We start from the raw sequence: 18,340 nt of genomic DNA, 5'->3' as shown, positions 1-18,340 counted from the left end.
ACATGTTACGACAAACGTTATCATGTTTTATTTTTGGTGATATAAACCCTTCACACCTAAGAACAAACGTCAGTTCATATTTGAGAGTTAAGAAAAAAGCTGTGTACAAAAAAACGCTTAAATTACACAAGTTATTTTCGAAGCTATCCTTTCTGAGAGGGAAAATATGTCTGGCAATTATAACGTCAATCATTCCACACACACGACATACTATTTCTATGCAAAAAGGACCAAAGAAGTGTGGTATATGGCCAATATACCATGGCAAAGGAATGTTCATACGTACGACGCAACGTGGAGTGCCTGGACACAGCCCGTAGCCGTGGTATATTGGCAATATATCCCGAGGTGCCTTGTGTCAAAACCATTTGATGTAGTGTTCGATTCAGAAAGGTCATTGAGCATTTGAATAAAATACAAGGTATGTGGCAGTAAGGCATACAATAAGTGTTAAAAAAAAAGTAATTTCAATAATACCTCAGTGATTGGAATGTAACACATGCGTGGATATAACGTAGCTCTGGTTGATGGTGCGTGTTCCGCTAATGTAACATGTGAGGAACGTCCTGGACCAGAGATCGGTATTACTACGCATGGAATCCATCCAGGAACCCATGAGTCTACAATAATAATGCATAGAATAAATATCAAGCTATATAATACACACTAGTGGTGAACAGCATATTTTAAAAGACATGCAAATATATATATTCTACTATCTGCAGAATTAAAGTTGAACAAGTTCAAGTCAAGTTGACACATTATCTGATATCCCATTTAAAAGTGAACACTCAAGACAACCCGGTAACACAACTAATTCCGAGATTGGACAATTAAATACATTTGAATGTCAATGTACTGTTGACCATCAAACAAATTGTATTTCTGTTTGGTGTGAAGTACAGTATTTTCAATGATAACCCTAACCAGACCTTGATCATTTGGCGCCCTCTAGCTGTAGAAGTGAAAAGTAAAGTAATACAAAAGGGTTACCAGTATTAAAGAGAATTATCAATAGTCTGGCTGGAATTTAACTAACATTTGTGATTTGACTAATAAGCCAAAACAATGACTATCGGTGAATGTACTCCATTTTGTATTTATTTCTCCTCTGTCTGATGAGAGGGGGTCTTTGTCCATTTTATTTCTTCACATGAACCCAGAGCTAAAGACCCAATGAAAAAGAGGAAATATAGAGTCAATAATTTAGAGATATGTGTCACTACATCATAACACACATCTATACTCATTAACTAAGCTTTCCTATCAACTGTCAAATCAATAAGTTTCCTCTTATCAAAAAACAAACAAACTGATGTGTTCTTTATACCCTGCTTCCCTCCCTATCGTCTCACTGACTTCACAGGTTTCTGAAGCAACTGTTTTGGTTAGTAGCCTCGTCACAAGTTAACTTAACATCCTTAGCTTCCATCTCTAGGCTCCTGTCAATCAGAAATACAATCACACTGATGAACTAAAATGACTGTATAATGCCTGCAGTCCACACTGGTGAACATTCATTTTTGTTAGTCTCTGCACATGCATCATGAAATTGAGAGGGGAAATAGGTTATGATTGAATTAGGATAGATGAATGTGTAAGAGAGCTTTGAGCTGTCCAAAACATTTCAGCAATAAACATCTTGGAAGGGAATTAAGCAGCCGTCCTGAAACTTATTTTACAATAACATGCGTCTTACTTTTTACGGTCTTTGTCCTTCTTGAGGTTGGCGTTCGTGTTGAAGGACTGGCCTTGGAGCAGCTCGGCAGCTGTTTTCTTCTTGCTGAAGGTGTTGATCTCGTCCTCCAGAGACCTTCTCTTCTCATCCAGCTTGCTCTTCTCCTCAGAGTGCAGTCTCTTCAGCTGCTCAAACTTACCTTGCAACTGAGGGAAAACATCAAAACGTCAAGTGTTTTTAATACCTCGAATTTCTAGTGCTTTTCTAAAAACCCCAAAAGAAGCTTCTCACGTGGATCTCTTCAACCAAAAATACATTCATTTAATATGAAAGGTCATTGAAGATGGGTTTTCTGTGATGAACGTCTACATCTATATGTCGCTTGCTGACCTGTATAGCATGCTGTCACAGTAGGACACGGTGTGTGTGTGTGTCCAGTACCTCTCTCTCAGCTTCCTTCAGCTCAGTCTCCTTCTCCTTGACTCTCTGGACAAACATCTGCCTCATCTCCTCCTCTCTCCGCTGCAAATCTCCCAGGAACTCGTGACGCTTGGCTTCATAGGTCTCCTGCAGGCTGTAGACGCGCGCGGTTTAAAACTAAATGTACAGCCTCCTCTCGCTGTATAATGTTAACATGTTTTTCCACAGACCTTTTATAATCCGTGCACCTCATCTGGTTATCACAGGCCCAGAATTATGCTAACCGTGCGTGGCACACCCTGCTCTCTCCGTACCTGACTGGCTTGCTCTCCGGGTTTGTGTCCGTGAACCCCATCTCCTCCAGTTTACAGCGGCGGTAGAGCTCGTAGTGGCGCGTGTGGGTCTGCTCCCTCAGGTCCTCCATGTTCACACAGATCAGCATCTCCCTCAGCTTCACAAAGTCACAGTGGTTCTCGTTCTCCACTGAAACAAGACAGACAGGCCTTTACCTCCTGGCATTTGTACTGCAGAGCCATAGACACTTCAAAGAAAGCAAGCTGTAAGCCTGAAGCCTACACGGTCAAACAGGTTTGCCTACCTTGCACCACACCCCAGGGATACTGCCGAGCTTTGACCATTTTATTTCCAATCTTCACCTCCTCGGAGCTCCCCACAACAGCAAAAGGCAGGATACCCTGACATTAGCAAATAGATCATAGAAGACACGGAGTATATTTACATGCACACTAAGTCAATATTAAAGTGATTTTGGTAGTAGGTTAAGTATGGCATTAGTCATGTAAACACCTTACTCTGTTTATCTTAAAATCGAGAGTACGGTCAAAATAAAAACGCGAGGGTTGGACGGTATACCCATATTGCTACATGGACTGTTTCTTCTATAACGTTATTTCAATGTTTGGTTTGTTAAAATGTGATATGCGACACGTCTCCCTCCCTCACCAATTTGTCGATGCTGTTTTCCACTTGGCTTCTTAATATAAATCAAAATCAAATAAATGTGTATTTGTCACATTCACCAGCGTTCTATAATGACACTATTAGTTTGTGTATATTACTGTCTGCAAGTTTTCCTTTACTTAGCAAATGTTTTCATTTCACAGTGCTGTTGTAGGCCTAAATCAAGCATGTTTATTTATTTATTTAATTTAATATCTGAAACATGCCGTGAAGCCGCTCAACAACTACATCATACCGGTCATCCAACAGACTCCCATTCAGAGCGACACACAGAAGCATCCAAGGTCAATGCCCTGCTCAAGGACACGTTGACAGATGTCCCACCAGGCCAAAAACCGTGAACCCGAACCCTCCAAGATCCCCCCACAGTTCTCCAATAGCTGTCCCTCAACCATTCGAGACCCCTCCTACAGTCCCTCCCCAAGTAGAAAACTAAAAAATACAATCAATTCCATTCCCCACCCCCAAGAACCCCCCCAATGCACCAACAACCAAGAGAATGAACTAAAGAGAAAAAAAGACAGAAGACAGCAAACATTTTAAAACACAAAAACAACATCAAGGACAACTAAAATCCTAACAGCAATGCCAACTGTATATGTTTGTGTGCATGTCTGGCACTATTACATGTATGTGCGTGTTCTTGTATGTGTTTATTTGAATGAGAGTGTGTGTATATGCATGTGTACAAACACCTGCACGGCATCAGCCTCAGGCAAACCGGCATTAGCTGTAAAAACACTGCCCCTCGGTGTCATTCAAACGTACTTTTTATTGTGTTTTATTTAGACTTTTTACATTTATCTCCTGCGCAACAACTCCAGTCCCACTTGTCTCCAATTCCACATCCCAACCCTCAGCGTCCCTCAGCCCATCCCACCTATCTCTGATGGCCCCCCTCTCCGGATTTCTACGCAACGCATATCTTTCAACTATGCTGTGATGTTTAACGTACAATTTCAATCTCTCTAATCGAATAGAATCCTGATTACGAGTAGAAGACAAATATATTTACTAAGAGTATTAGTATATTAGTAATGGACTGACCCAGTCTCTCCAGATCTCCTAACAGTACTATTTCTAGGGTCAATTTTAGATCAATACTATGCATTTTCAGCCATTCCTGAACCTGAGACTACCTGAGAGCAATACCAAAACAAATGGTTTATTGATTCTGTATCCTCACAACAAAATCTGCAGAGCTTCGATGATTTTATGCCCCAAATATTCAACATTTTGTTGGTGGCGAGAATTCTATATAATAACTTTAGTTGAAAGCACCGAAGTCTTGAATCTTGCGTTGTTTTGTATATCAACTCATACACCCTGTACCATGGAATCGGGTCATCAAAAATCTCTTCCCAACTATTTTGCAATTTGTATGGCACAGTTGTCAACATGCTGGTCCTCAAATGAAACTGGTATACCTTCCTATTTATGCTATTTTTATTCCTCCGCCAGTTTTGATCCTTTATATTGGGCAGACAGACCAGTTCCCTCCCTCCTCCCGCTGCCACCTGCCTCCTCCATTTTTTGGGGTAATGCTGTAATCAATTGGTTGTACTCTTGGATTGAGCAGACCTTCCCGTACAATTCTGATAACTCCATGAAGGACATAAATCGGCATGTTGTTTGTGCAACAGTATCTTCTAAATCAGAGAGGAATAGGCGAGGTACGAATATGTTATCTGCGCAATGTACTAGCACCAGCCGAGCGAGCCTCCCTCTTTAGCGTGGATGAAGTGAGATCGGGAAAAATGGAAGTAGGAATATTTGAAGTAGTTCTCATACAAACTTTAGAAGTTTTCTAAAAAAGAACATGTCGCTGTTGTAGAACATTTATTTTTTTATTGCATATTTTCTATATTGACCAAAGTCCCATCAGGTAGCCTGATTTCTGATGTATCCATATAAACGGGATTATTAGGGAAATCGTTCTTCTTCCAAAGCATGTAAATGTTTTCATCACACTATCCATGCTCACTGAGGTGCACTGTCTAGCAGTCAAATTCACCACTGTGAGGTATGGAATTGGGCAGAGAGCCTGAAAGATGCCAAGGGAATGTTAGACAACTCACATTCATGGCAGTGTTGATCTTGGAGACTGTCTCGTCGTCGGTAGGGAACTGGTAGATCTGGACACCGTTACTGACCAACTCGCTCATGATCTTGATCTTAAACTTGTGGAGCTCGCTCTTGGAGATGGTGTCTGCTTTGGCGATGACAGGAATGATGTTGACCTACAAATAAAAAATACACAGGTTGTCTTGTAAATAATACATTTTCTTTCCGAATTGACATTGTTCCCTCAAGAATCAAACAGGACATATCGTTCATTTTAAAAGTAGAAACAAATTCCCTTTTGTGAAAGAACAGTACTGTAAAACATACAGCTATTGGGCTCCCGAGTGGCGCAGAGGTCTAAGGCACTGCATCTCAGTGCTAGAGCCGTCACCACAGACCCTGGTTTGATTCCAGGATGTATCACAACCGGCCGTGATTGCGAGTCCCATAGGGCGGCGCACAATTGGCCCAGCGTCGTTAGTGTTTGGCCGGGGTAGGCTGTCATTGTAAATAAGAATTTGTTCTTATCTGACTTGTATGTTTAAAAAAAAAAACTTTATTTAACTAGACAACTAAAGCACAATCAGGACAGACTTCTGTGATTGCCCAGTGGCTGAACTAAGTCAACATTCTGCTTTGTTAGGCTTGTTCAGTCCTGTCAGAGTAACACAGTAATAATTACTCATCATGCAACTCCCAGTTTTTAACCAACCGCCATGACACTTCCTAAACTGCCCAAATACTCCATAACACTAAATAAAATGAAAAACACCCTCTTAATTAATTCTACATTTAAACACAACAACAATTATGAAAAAAAATAGTTCATATTCATAGACTAATGCTGTAGAACTGTGCCAGGGAAAAAAAATCCCCCCCCCCCCCAAAAATGCAATAGTGACAGCTTCTTTTAGTTTTAGTCAGGCACCTTGCTGTCCAGTTTCTTCATGGTGACCAGGTCTAGGGACTTGAGAGAGTGTCCTGAAGGGGCGATGAAGTAGAGACAGGCATGGATACGGGAGTCGTGGTAGTTGTGAAGGGACCGCTTGATCTTCAACTCCTCCTGTAGATACGACTCGAACTGGGTGTCAATGTAGTCCACAACATGCTGGTAGCTGCCAATGGAAACATTCAGAGAGCAGATACTCCATCAGAAGTTGCGTAGAGTATGTGGTAAAACAAGTGATTCGTGGTGGATTGAAAGACAAAATAACTTGCTTTGTTTTGTCATTCAGCATCAGGGTCATATTCGGTAGGGCATAGGCTACGGTAGCAAAACGTTTACGAAACGGAACACTAAAACACAGGGTTTAAGTTATCGGACAAGTTCAGGTAGGCTGTTAGGTTTGGTGCCTAATGAATACGACCCAGGTTTATCATGACTGCACTTCTCTCACCTCTCCTGCTTGTTCATCTGGTCCCCAAAGCCCACTGTGTTGACGATGGTCAGCTTGAGTCGCACGTTGCTCTCCTGCAGGTCATAGGTCTGCGCTCGCAGCTTCACCTTGGGCTCGAAGTGAGACGACTCAAAGTTCTCAAAGTTTGTGTTGAACAGTGTGTCCATTAGGGTGGATTTTCCAATACCCGTTTCGCCTGGATAGTGGGGGAAAATACTGTTTGCTAATCTTAGTGACAACATTGCTTTGTGGGTCAAACTTGAGGTAAATTAAAAATACATTTTAGACAGTTGAGGATTCTGGGCACAAGTCCAGAATAAATTAATTGAAAGGAAATGGGCCAACATTTTTTTCCCATCTAAAAAGGGGCTACTGGTCTGGTGGCTGAACTTTTAATGTAACATCACAACGTTACTCACCAATACAGAGGATATTGAAGCAGAAACCTTGACATGTTGATTTGTTGACCAGCTGGTGAGGTAGGCTGTCGAAGCCAACATGGCCAGACAAGGACAGAGGCCGGGCATTTTTGTCCTGTTATAGGGAGACATAGCCTAACATTAGGCCAACTCAGTATATGACAATATCTGACAACAGCTTGGACTGGTTAACCTAGGTAAATAATCTTATATTCCTATGTTTTCATTGTGTGTACAGTCGTGGCCAAAAGGTTTGAAAATGACACAAATATACATTTTCAAAGTCTGCTGCCTCAGTTTGTATGTTGGCAATTTGCATATACTCCAGAATGTTATGAAGAGTGATCAGATGAATTGCAATTAATTGCAAAGTCCCTCTTGAATGAACTGAATCTCAAAAAAAAAACATTTCCACTGCATTTCAGCCCTGCCAAAAAAGGACCAGCTGACATCATGTCAGTGATTCTCTCATTAACACAGGTGTGAGTGTAGACGAGGACAAGGCTGGAGATCAAATAACAGACTGGAAGCTTCAAAAGGAGGGTGGTGCTTGGAATAATTGTTCTTCCTCTGTCTACAATGGTTACCTGCAAGGAAACACGTGCAGTCATCATTGCTTTGCACAAAAAGGGCTTCACGGGCAAGGATATTGTTGCCAGTAAGATTGCACCTAAATCAACCATTTATTGGATCATCAAGAACTTCAAGGAGAGCGGTTCAATTGTTGTGAAGAAGGCTTCAGGGCGCCCAAGAAAGTCCAGCAAGCGCCAGGACCGTCTCCTAAAGTTGATTCAGCTGTGGGATCGGGGCACCACCAGTACAGAGCTTGCTCAGGAATGGCAGCAGGCAGGTGTGAGTGCATCTGCACGCACAGTGAGGCAAAGACTTTTGGAGGATGACCTGGTGTCAAGAAGGGCAGCAAAAAAGCCACTTCTCTCCAGGAAAAACATCAGGGACAGACTGATATTCTGCAAAGGTACAGGGTTTGGACTGCTGAGGACTGGGGTCAAATCATTTTCTCTGATGAATCCCCTTTCCGATTGTTTGGGGCATCCGGAAAAAAGCTTGTCCGGAGAAGACAAGGTGAGCGCTACCATCAGTCCTGTGTCATGCCAACAGTAAAGCATCCTGAGACCATTCATGTGTGGGGTTGCTTCTCAGCCAAGGGAGTGGGCTCACTCACAATTTTGCCTAAGAGCACAGCCATAAATAAAGAATAGTACCAACACATTCTCCCAACCATCGAGGAACAGTTTGGTGACGAACAATGCCTTTTCCAGCATGATGGAGCACCTTGCCATAAGACAAAAGTGATAACTAAGTGGCTTGGGGAACAAAACATCGATATTTTGGGTCCATGGCCAGGAAACTCCCCAGACCTTAATCCCATTGAGAACTTGTGGTCAATCCTCAAGAGGCGGGTGGACAAACAAAACCCGACAAATTCTGACAAACTCCAAGCATTGATTATGCAAGAATGGGCTAACATCCATCAGGATGTGGCCCAGAAGTTAATTGACAGCATGCCAGGGCGGATTGCAAAGGTCTTGAAAAAGAAGGGTCAACACTGCAAATATTGACTCTTTGCATCAACTTCATGTAATTGTCAATAAAATCCTATGACACTTATGAACTGCTTGTAGTTATACTTCAGTATTCCATAGTAACATCGGACAAAAATATCTAAAGACACTGAGGCAGCAGACTTTCATTAATATTTGTGTCATTCTCAAAACTTTTGGCCAAGACTGTACACTACTTACCCATACAAGGCTACATGGTTCATTTGTCTACAGTACACACAAACATCTATCTATTTATATGAATGACACTCTACCTGACCTGTCCATTTCTTTACTGACACAGATTGTGGATAGACCTGGAAAGGCTGGAGATGGCAGAACAGTTTCAGTAGCATACATCTGGCTAGATTTTGTAGCTAACACACAAAGTTAACTTTCACTGGCTGCCACATCGGCAAACTGACCCATGCGTTGGCAAACTAGCTTGACAGATTATGGCAATTTTTCTGTTCTATGTGCATTTCATATATTAATTATTGCTCAAAGGGCGTAAACGAGCTCCAGCAGTAAAACCCTGCTTCTTAGAAACTCTGATTGGAGCTACGTTGTTAGCCACATAGCTACCTGGATAGTGAAAAAGTTACTGAATCAGTTCCAGGTCGTTGTATTGCAATCCTGCTGTGCAGACGGTCAGATCTCACAACGCCCAGATAAGTGTTTACCTTTCAGGATTACGCAGCGTGACAGCAATAAAGTCGACCTGGAACGTAACCATGCTGACTAGCAAGCTAAACGTGTTGTAAGTTTTACAACTGTAGATATACATTATTTAGCGATTAAATTAAACACAACAATTACCCCCTGAGCAACATCCGACGTAGTCATCTCGGAATAAAGCAGCTAATAGCTACAAATACTAACAGGCTGTAAAGAAAATAGTCGATTTTTCAACTTTTTTAGTTGAGCCTATCTACGTAGCCATGAAAGGAATGTAGGCTTGCACACTTTTTTCATGGTTGGGGAGACACGAGTGACCGTTATGTTTGTGTTTAACAAAATAAACTATATATATTAAGTACTAAATCTTCTGTTTTGTGGTATGTATTCAGCAAATTCTGAGTACAGAGTAGTTATTTTGAACTGCAGGATTGTTAGTTACTATATAGCGACCCCCATAGAATGAATGGTATAAACCACTTTTCCGGAAATTCGTTGGACATACATGGTGTGAAACTAAGTAGACATTTTGGTTCCTTGCGCGACTTTGACTGACCGACCACTAATATAGATTCCAAAATGGCGTTTCAAGGGTCACAGTTTCCCAATGTTGTGGTTGCTATGAGGCGTGGACAGAGATACTTTTGGGGAGATGGGAAACGCCATTGGAATCTTTATTAACGCTCATTGTGTACGTTGCCCATGCATCGTCTATGGGCCACGCCGGCCCACGCGGTACAATTCTGGGACGAAGGAGTGACTGGGCGTTAGCTCAAAAACACAACATTAGCATGAATTTAGTGAACAATTCATAAGTATTTTGATTTGGACGAAGGAGTGACTGATACCCTCATACCCTGATTTTGATAAGGGATTGTGAGAAGATTCGTTTTGCAACCACTCGAAACAGAATTACAAGTGAACGCGATCGTTTGACATTCTGCTGTTTGGGGCGTTATGCCACGTTCAATACAACTGGGAAAATCGATTTGAACAGCCATCCAACTAGGAATTCCAACTCTTCCTAGAGCTCTGACTTTCCGAACTTAAAATACAGACTTCATTATTTGACCTCGTATTTTTCCGTGTTTTGAACGCTTCCATTATACCACAGATAGACATTGAGCCAGATATTAAACCGGATGTATAAATGTGAAGCATCCGGTTGGCGTTTCCTCTCACTACCAAATATGTTAATGCGAGGAAGCCCAGTGACCGGCATGGTGAGATGATGGAGTGAGATGGATTTTGGCCAACATTCTGCTAATTTTCTAATCGATGAAACATTTGATCTCCATGCAGTTTTATGTTTCCAAAACTATAATCTATAACAAACAGAGTGGACTGCGTTTTGCAGACTTTACCCTTTGCCAAAGTAAAACAAAAATGCGTTGTTTAGGAGTGCGAATTGCCTTATTGCACACGCGCACTTCATAGTATGCGTTTCCTAACGAAAATATGCAAAAAAATACTAGAACGTGCCGTTGAGATCGCACTAGCTAGTGCATGGCTCTTCCCATCTCCTTGCTTGTTCTACCCACCATGATTAATTTCCTCCCATTGGAAACGACAGCCTCTGGTCTATCTTGGGTTAGTTATAAAAATCTTTGGTTCTACGTTCATTCATTACCCAAGGGTAACTATATCTCCTCCTTTCTCGAATGTCTCTGTAATGCATCGTTGTGACCATAGAAATAAAACGGATAGACAGGTCTGCTTGCAAAAGTGGGTCCTTCCTTACTCTGGGTGGGGTGACAGTTCTATTAATTTCTATTCTGTATCAAAGAAGCACAAGGTCTAAGGATGATGTGATGAGACAACACCAACCAGGGCAGGTGAAAATCGTATTTGTACTGGCTGATTAAACTCTAGCTAATGTATAATGAATATATTTTTATTTATTTGATCTGTAAGTGGTTTACCGTAGCCTTTTAATTAATTATTTGTTTTAATCAGTAATGGCGACCGAGTGCACCCAAGAAGCGGTTGTTCAATTTCTAACCGAGCGAGGAGGGAGAGTGAAAAACCAGATATTCATTGACTATTTCAAAGCTGTTTTTCCAGAAGACCCTGACCAGAAAGCAATTGTTCGGGAGAAATTCAAGGGATACGTGGACAATGTCGCATTTGTAAAGTTGGAGAATGGAGTGAAATGTGTATGTTTAAAAAAGAAGTATCGAGTTTCATTGAAGTGTACAGTGGAAAAAGACAGCGAGTGCAATGGTAACGGGACAGGCACCCTATTGGAACAAGAGGACAGCGGTGCTGCTATATCAAAATCATATAAGAACTTGATAGAAGATTGTGCACCACAACTGCATCTGTCAGTATCATCTGCTGGGCATGTGCACTCTTGGGAAATCACTGCAAACGAAGAGGCACAAGACATTTCACTTGGCTCAGGTTACGGAACTGACAATGCCACGAGAGCGAGACCGCCTGACATTTCTGGAATTCTTTTGGAAGGTAAAATTGTAGAAAGAGCTGCGTCAACAAGGTCTGTAGTTCAAAATACTAGTTTATCAGACAATATGGGAAATGCGTTAGGCATTGGTGGTAATGCAGAGAAGAAATTGACCAAGGGGGACATTCATTGCAACCGCACGACATTGCAACCGCATGACATACCGCAAATTGCAGTGATTGAGGCGTCACCTTTACCTACATCCGCGGATGGCTCTATGTTCCCCTTACCCATACGTCCATTTCCAGCTAATGCACAGGACAGCCTGCTGTCCCGTCACCCTTCAACAGAGGACGGGGCAGACGAAAGCCAGTATTATGATTTTCAACAGAGCATATCTGGGAGTGACAGCTACACACCTAAGAGTAGCCGTAATAACTTTATTGAGCTCATGATGAACAGCTCCCTCCAGGTGCGATGCAGCATGGTGTTGAGGAACTCGGACTCCGCCTCTGTGGTTTCCTCTACTACAGACGAAGACGGTGCTTCAGTCACTCTGGACCCGTTGGAACACGAATGGATGATGTGTGCATCCGACGGCCAATGGGAGAGTCTCCACCGTCTCCTTTCCTCTGAACCGAACCTTGTCATGAAGAAGGATTTTGTGACTGGGTTCACCTGCCTGCACTGGGCCGCAAAGCAGGGCAAACAAGAGCTGCTGGCGCTCCTCGTGAACTTTGCCAAACAACACACAGTGCCCATCAACATCAACGCCCAATCAAGTGCCGGCTACACGCCCCTACACCTAGCAGCAATGCACAACCAAGTTGAGGTGGTGAAGTTACTGGTAGGAGCCTATGACGCAGACGTAGAGGCCAGAGATTACAATGGGAAAAGGGCGTGTCAGTATCTTACAAACAGTGTGGCCGTTGATATCCGTGACATCATCGGGGCGGGTGTTGGCGGCGACTCGGACTCAGAGAACACAGACTATGGGGATGGGGGACGTTGGAGGTTGTCTAAAGTTCTCCAGTCTAATCTGACGCCCCTCAAACTGCACAATCACAGCGAGGAGGACACAGGTGATGGAGTAGACCAGGCCAGACAGAAACCCTTGCTGAGGAAATCGTCCTTTAGCAAGATGAGGCCCAAACTCCAGAAGATCCGCTTCAGATCTTCGCAGATAGTTCACAGCACTTCGTTCCCAGCACACTGTGAGACAGAGGAGCTTAACGGGTCCAGGAAAAGCTCATTTAAATCCAGACCCATGTCAAATCTGTTTGGCTGAAGAATAGCCTCTAAGTACACCCGACAAAGAGCAAATCAAACTACTACAGTGCAGAATGACTGACACAATGGGGTATAGTTTGATGTTACAAGTTTTTGTTTTTTTGTGGCATAGGCCAAGTCTGGTGTTACACATACTTAAGGGTTTTTACCCCAGGCATTATATGAATATACTGAACTAACAGAATATGGTATTACATGATCTATTGAGTAACTGGCCAGATGGTCACCCCTGGTTAGGCTAAAAATATCTGTGATAACTCTCTTATCATTCCGAAGTAGCCAAGTAGGTCTTATTGTTTGTCTGCTTGAACCCTTAACGTACGTGTAAAGCTGTCTGTAACCCACTGGGCAAAGATGTCATTTTAAACGTCTAGTTTTGATTTCCATTTGGTTGAGTTGAACTAATTTGAATTCGGTGTGAAATCAACAAAAAATGACACAATGTCATTGGATTTAGGTTAAAAGTTGGGTGATTTAAAAAGATACGATTAACTTACATTGATTACTTTTTTTCAAAGCCAATCAGTTTTCCACGTTGGTTTGATGCCTTCATATTGACTTTCTTGGGGGGTTGAAATGACTTGGGAACCAGGTTGACTCGATCTGTTTTTGCCTAGTGGGAAGTGTTTAAACGTCAAGTTATTTCACCACATGGTAGAAACAATGTCATTGATTTCACAACGCTTGGGAACAATTCTATGTTATTACTGTCAGACTGTTATTCGTTTATTCTCCCTTTTATATTTACGTTGCTTAAAGCACTTTGATTTTAAACTGTTATTGATCCAGCTTTCCTGCGGTTGATGCCATTCAGTCCACCTGAAAGACTTTGAGATGGGAATTTAGTTCCTCTTTGTGTTCAAGTGGACGATTGGAGGCCAACGAAAAGGCCTCTGGTCCTTTACGTCTGTAATCAGGGTCAGTAGAGGAGATTTCTGTGTCACAAGGTATGCAGTTGTAGAGTGCATGGTAGGCCGACTGTTTATAGTGATGAAAGATCAGGTCTCATAACTATTCACGTTTAAAAAGGTACATTTTTTTGACCTGATAGCTCCTTATTTTGAGTTGTCTAAGGTTACAGTCGGCTGGTTTCAAGTTGTAGGTTACCCTCTGTTCTGTTTTATATCAACAAGCTCAGGCTTGCTGACCCAGGAGAGCCTAGCTCAGCTGAGAGTGAGCAAGAGAGACTAGTGTACATTTAGTGCCTTCAGAAAGTGTTCATACTCCTTGACTTATTCCACATTTTGTTGCGTTACAGCCTGAATTCAGAATTGATTAAATATATGTGTTTCTCACCAATCTACACACAATACGCCATAATGACAATGTGAAAACATGTTTTTAGAAATGTTTGCAAATGTAATTAAAAAAAAAAAAATAATGCATAAATATCTCAATGACAAAAGTATTCACACACCTGAGTCAATACTTTGTAGAAGCACCTTTGGCTGCTATTACAGCTGTGAGTCTTTCTGGGTAAATCTCTAAGAGCTTTCCACACCTGGATTGTACAGCATTTGCCCATTTATTTATTTTTTATTCAAGCTCTGTTCAAATTGGTTGTTGATCCTTGCTAGACAACCATTTTCAGGTCTTGTCATAGTTGTTCAAGTAGATTTAAGTCCAAACTGTAACTCGGCCACTCCGGAAAATTCACTGTTATCTTGGTAAGCAACTCCAGTGTAGATTTGGCCTTGTGTTTGAGATTTTTGTCCTGCTGAACTGTGAATTCATCTCCCAGTGTCTGGTGGAAAACAGACTGAACCAGGCTTTCCTCTAGGATTGCGCCTGTACTTACCTCTACTCCATGTTGCAATTTTTTTTGCAGTATTACTTTAGTGCCTTGTTACAAACAGGATGCATGTTTTGTAATATTTTTATTTGGTACAGGTTTCCTTTTCACTCTGTCAATTAGGATAGTATTGTGGAGTAACTACAATGTTGTTGATCAATGCTAAGTTTTCTCCTATCACAGCCATTAAACTCTTTCACTGTTTAAAAGTCACCATTGGCCTCATGGTGAAATCCCTGAGCGGTTTCTTTCCTCTCCGGCAACTGAGTTAAGATGGACGCCTTTATCTTTGTAGCGACTGGGTGTATTGATACACCATCCAAAGTGTAATTAATAACTTCACCATGCTCAAAGGGATATTCAACATCTGCTTTTTTATTTTTACCCATCTACCAATAGGTGCCCTCATAGCCGTGGGGAGTAAGGGTGCTGAAGGTGCTGCAGCACCCCCTGAAAAATCATAATAATAAAAAAAATATGAATAAAAAATATAAATCATCTTTTGGAAAATAACATTTTTTTTCACAAAAGTGATGCACTGGGCCTTTAATAGTCCTGTATTAGTGAATTGATTTAGCCTTCTGTTATAGCCTTTAGTTTTTGTGCAATTTTGCACTGAATTCTAACACTTATTTTTACTCTGCACGTTTGTTATTTGTTAATATAACTGGAGTTTATTTAAGATTTTTTATATTTAGCAAATCATTGTCTCACATGTACTAGTCTAATTGTTTGTCTATATTAGATTTAAGGCCTACTACATATGGCATTAACTGTTTTGGGGGAATTTAATGGTTTCTCAGTCAATGGTTTTTATTGCTGAATAGCCTACAGTAATGCTACATAGTTTACTGATTTTGCTACTTGATTTTATTGTACAGTTTTGTATTCTTGCAAAATTAGCTCTTACCTTTTTATTATGCAATTATTATTTTTTGTTCTTTTATCAACCACTTGCTGCTAATTATGATATTCAAAGGGCTGGAACGGTATTTCTCTTGTCTGTCTGTACAATAAATTATATTATAGTCCTCTTTTTGATGATCAAACAAAAGAATGTTAACATAAAAAAAATCTGACACCACACTGTCTACAATCATTTAAGATCCCCATGTTCAATACTCTCTGTCTTCAATAATGTTTTCAAAGCTAAGTCTGTATTCTTATCATTTGGAAACGTATTCCTACATCTTTGTGTTGCTTAACAGAAATATCAAACTACTGTTAGCTCTGCCTTTACCCAACCTGATAAATAAACTGTCATACTGTCACTATTGAGATCTGTCTTGTTCTGTTTAATGCAGCAGTCTGTGACAGTAGTAACTAATGCACCGTGTCCATGGTTAGGAACATTTCTGCTCAACCAGTAGTGCACGCATGTATTTATTTACTTATACTGTGTGCAAGATGGCTTTTATGTTCTCTTAAGGGCTCTTAAACAAACATGTTTTTTATTGCCTGTGAATTTCTGTGCCCCAAAATAGGATGCCACGTTGGGTTCATTGTGGGAAATGAGTATGCCACGTTTTCAATGGTAATTGCTGTATGACTAATCTTAGGCAAATCTCAGCAGGTATTTTGTTTTATTCCTCCATTGAGTAATGGAGTGGAATAGCATTGACACAACATTTTTGTTGTAAATCATTCAGTGAAATGAAACGGTACATATGGACCATCTTAGCTCCACTCTACAGAGAGATGTGTTTGTCCTTGACCGGGGCAATACATTACAGTCATTACAACCTAGATGGATTGAAATTATATAACTATATAATATATATACTGTACAGTGCATTCAGAAAGTTTTCAGGGCCCTTGACTCTTTCCACATTTTGTTACGTTACAACCGTATTCTAAAATGGATTTTGAAAAAAAATCCCTCTTCAATCTACACACAGTACCCCATAATGACAAAGTGAAAACGTGTTTTAAGACTATTTTTGCACATTTATACAAAAAAACAAACAGAAATACCTTATTAACATAAGTATTCAGACCCTTTGCTATGAGACTCGAAATTAAGCATAGGTGTATCCTGTTTCCATTGATCTTTGCAGTGTTTCTACATCTTGATTGGAGTCCACCTGTGGTAAATTCAATTGATTGAACATCATTTGGAAAGGCACACATCTGTCTATATATGGTCCCACATAGAGCTCCGAAACGGGATTGTGTCGAGGCACAGATCTGGGGAAGGGTTTCAAAATATTTCTGCAGCATTGAAGGTCCCCAAGAACGCATTGGCCTCCATCATTCTTAAATGGAAGAAGTCTGGAACCACCAAGACTCTTCCTAGAGCTGGCCAAGAACCCAATGGTCACTCTGACAGAGCTCCAGAGTTCCTCTGTGGAGATGGGAGAACCTTCCAGACGGACAACCATCTCTGCAGCACTCAGTGGCCTTTATGGTAGAGTGGCCAGACGGAAGCCACTCCTCATTGAAAGGCACATGACAGCCCGCTTGGAGTTTGCCAAAAGGCACCTAAAGGACTCTCAGACCATGAGAAACAAGATTCTCTGGTCTGATGAAACCAAGATTAAACATTTTGGCTTGAATGCCAAGTGTCATGTCTGGAGGAAACCAGGCACCGCTCATCACCTGGCCAATTCCATCCCTACGGTGAAGCATGGTGGTGGTAGCATCATGCTGTGGGGATGTTTTTCAGCGGGATGGACTGGGAGACTAGTCAGAATCGAGGGAAAGATGAACGGAGCAAAGTACAGAGAGATCCTTGTTGAAAACCTGCTCGAGAGTGCTCAGGACCTTAGACTTGGGCGAAGGTTCACCTTCGAATAGGACAACGACCCTAAGTACACAGCAAAGACAACACAGGAGTGTCTTCGGGAAGTCTCTGAATGTCCTTGAGTGGCCCAGCCAGAGCCCGGACTTGAACCCCGTCGAACATCTCTGGAGAGATCTGAAAATAGCTGTGCAGCGACACTCCCCATCCAACCTGTCAGGGCTTAAGAGGATTTGCAGAGAAGAATGGGAGAAACTCCCCAAATATAGGTGTGCCAAGCTTGTAGTGTCATACCCAAGATGACTCGAGGCTGTAATCACTGCCCAAAGGTGCTTCAACAAAGTACTGAGTAAAGGGTCTGAATACTTCTATAAATGTGCTATTTCAGTTTTTTATTTGTAATACATTTGCAAACATTTCTAAAAAACAGTTTTTGCTTTGTCATTATGGGGTATTGTGTGTAGATTGATGAGGGGGAAAAAACTATTTAATCAATTTTAGAATAAGGCTGTAATGAACAAAATGTGGAAAAAGTCAAGGGGTCTGAACGCACTCTATATATAAAACCATTTCAGGTTGTCAGTGATGTGCACGTCGCGGAAGTTGAAGCTTTTGACGCTCTCCACTGTGGCCCCGTCGATGTGGGGACGTGCTCTCTCTGCTGTCTCCTGTAGTTCACCATCAGCTCCTTTGTTGACTTTGAAGGAGAGGTTATTTTCCTGGCACCAATCCGCCAGGGCTCTCAGCCTTGAACTTTGGGGCTTATGGTGTATAGGGCAGCCTGACAACCTAAACCTCCTAACCAATAGGTACTGTTCATCCCTTAAAAGACAGCAAGTAGAACTTAGTTCTGCATCCCAAATTGGACCCTATTCCTTACATAGTGCACTACTTCTAACCAGAGCACTATGGGCC

The 18,340-nt window shown here is 41.5% G+C and overlaps 2 protein-coding genes across 4 annotated transcripts; one reads left to right on the top strand and one right to left on the bottom strand.

The window, feature by feature from the left end:
* Positions 1-13: 13 nt before the first annotated feature.
* Positions 14-9,485, bottom strand: LOC115133898 (septin-11-like). 3 transcript variants are annotated; one of them, XM_029667341.2, is made up of 10 exons: positions 9,341-9,485; positions 6,960-7,074; positions 6,541-6,736; positions 6,072-6,258; positions 5,158-5,319; positions 2,697-2,793; positions 2,413-2,581; positions 2,120-2,252; positions 1,700-1,884; positions 14-620 (listed from the first exon to the last, which is right to left on the bottom strand). In XM_029667341.2, the coding sequence occupies exons 1-10, from the start codon at positions 9,365-9,367 to the stop codon at positions 479-481; spliced, it is 1,413 nt and encodes a 470-aa protein (XP_029523201.1). In that variant the 5' UTR covers positions 9,368-9,485; the 3' UTR covers positions 14-478. The 3 variants fall into 3 exon arrangements, with proteins under 3 accessions (XP_029523201.1, XP_029523200.1, XP_029523209.1); XM_029667340.2 differs by lacking the exon at positions 9,341-9,485 and adding an exon at positions 8,797-8,892; XM_029667349.2 differs by lacking the exon at positions 9,341-9,485 and adding an exon at positions 8,797-8,892 and having other exon boundaries at positions 528-1,165.
* A 570-nt stretch (positions 9,486-10,055) lies between these two features.
* On the top strand, positions 10,056-15,963 carry LOC115133882 (ankyrin repeat domain-containing protein SOWAHC-like). The gene has a single exon (XM_029667339.2). It carries the CDS (start codon positions 11,158-11,160, stop codon positions 12,889-12,891), a length of 1,734 nt encoding a protein of 577 aa, XP_029523199.2. The 5' UTR covers positions 10,056-11,157; the 3' UTR covers positions 12,892-15,963.
* The last annotated feature ends 2,377 nt before the right edge of the window (positions 15,964-18,340 follow it).

This window comes from Oncorhynchus nerka, linkage group LG2 (genome assembly GCF_034236695.1).
Source record: "Oncorhynchus nerka isolate Pitt River linkage group LG2, Oner_Uvic_2.0, whole genome shotgun sequence".
Lineage (NCBI taxonomy): Eukaryota > Metazoa > Chordata > Actinopteri > Salmoniformes > Salmonidae > Oncorhynchus > Oncorhynchus nerka.
This window is presented reverse-complemented; position numbering and strand designations above follow the sequence as displayed.

What these genes read in the sequence shown, in the direction of transcription:
- LOC115133898 (XM_029667340.2), bottom strand. Translation starts at nt 8,877, where the DNA reads ATGCTACTGAAACTGTTCTGCCATCTCCAGCCTTTCCAGGTCTATCCA. An exon ending in CAGATGAACAAGCAGGAGAG is followed by an intron (nt 6,259 to 6,540) that starts GTGAGAGAAGTG and finishes TTCCATTGGCAG; the next exon opens with CTACCAGCATGTTGTGGACT. An exon ending in TCCCTGGGGTGTGGTGCAAG is followed by an intron (nt 2,582 to 2,696) that starts GTAGGCAAACCT and finishes GTCTTGTTTCAG; the next exon opens with TGGAGAACGAGAACCACTGT.
- LOC115133882 (XM_029667339.2), top strand. Translation starts at nt 11,158, where the DNA reads ATGGCGACCGAGTGCACCCAAGAAGCGGTTGTTCAATTTCTAACCGAG.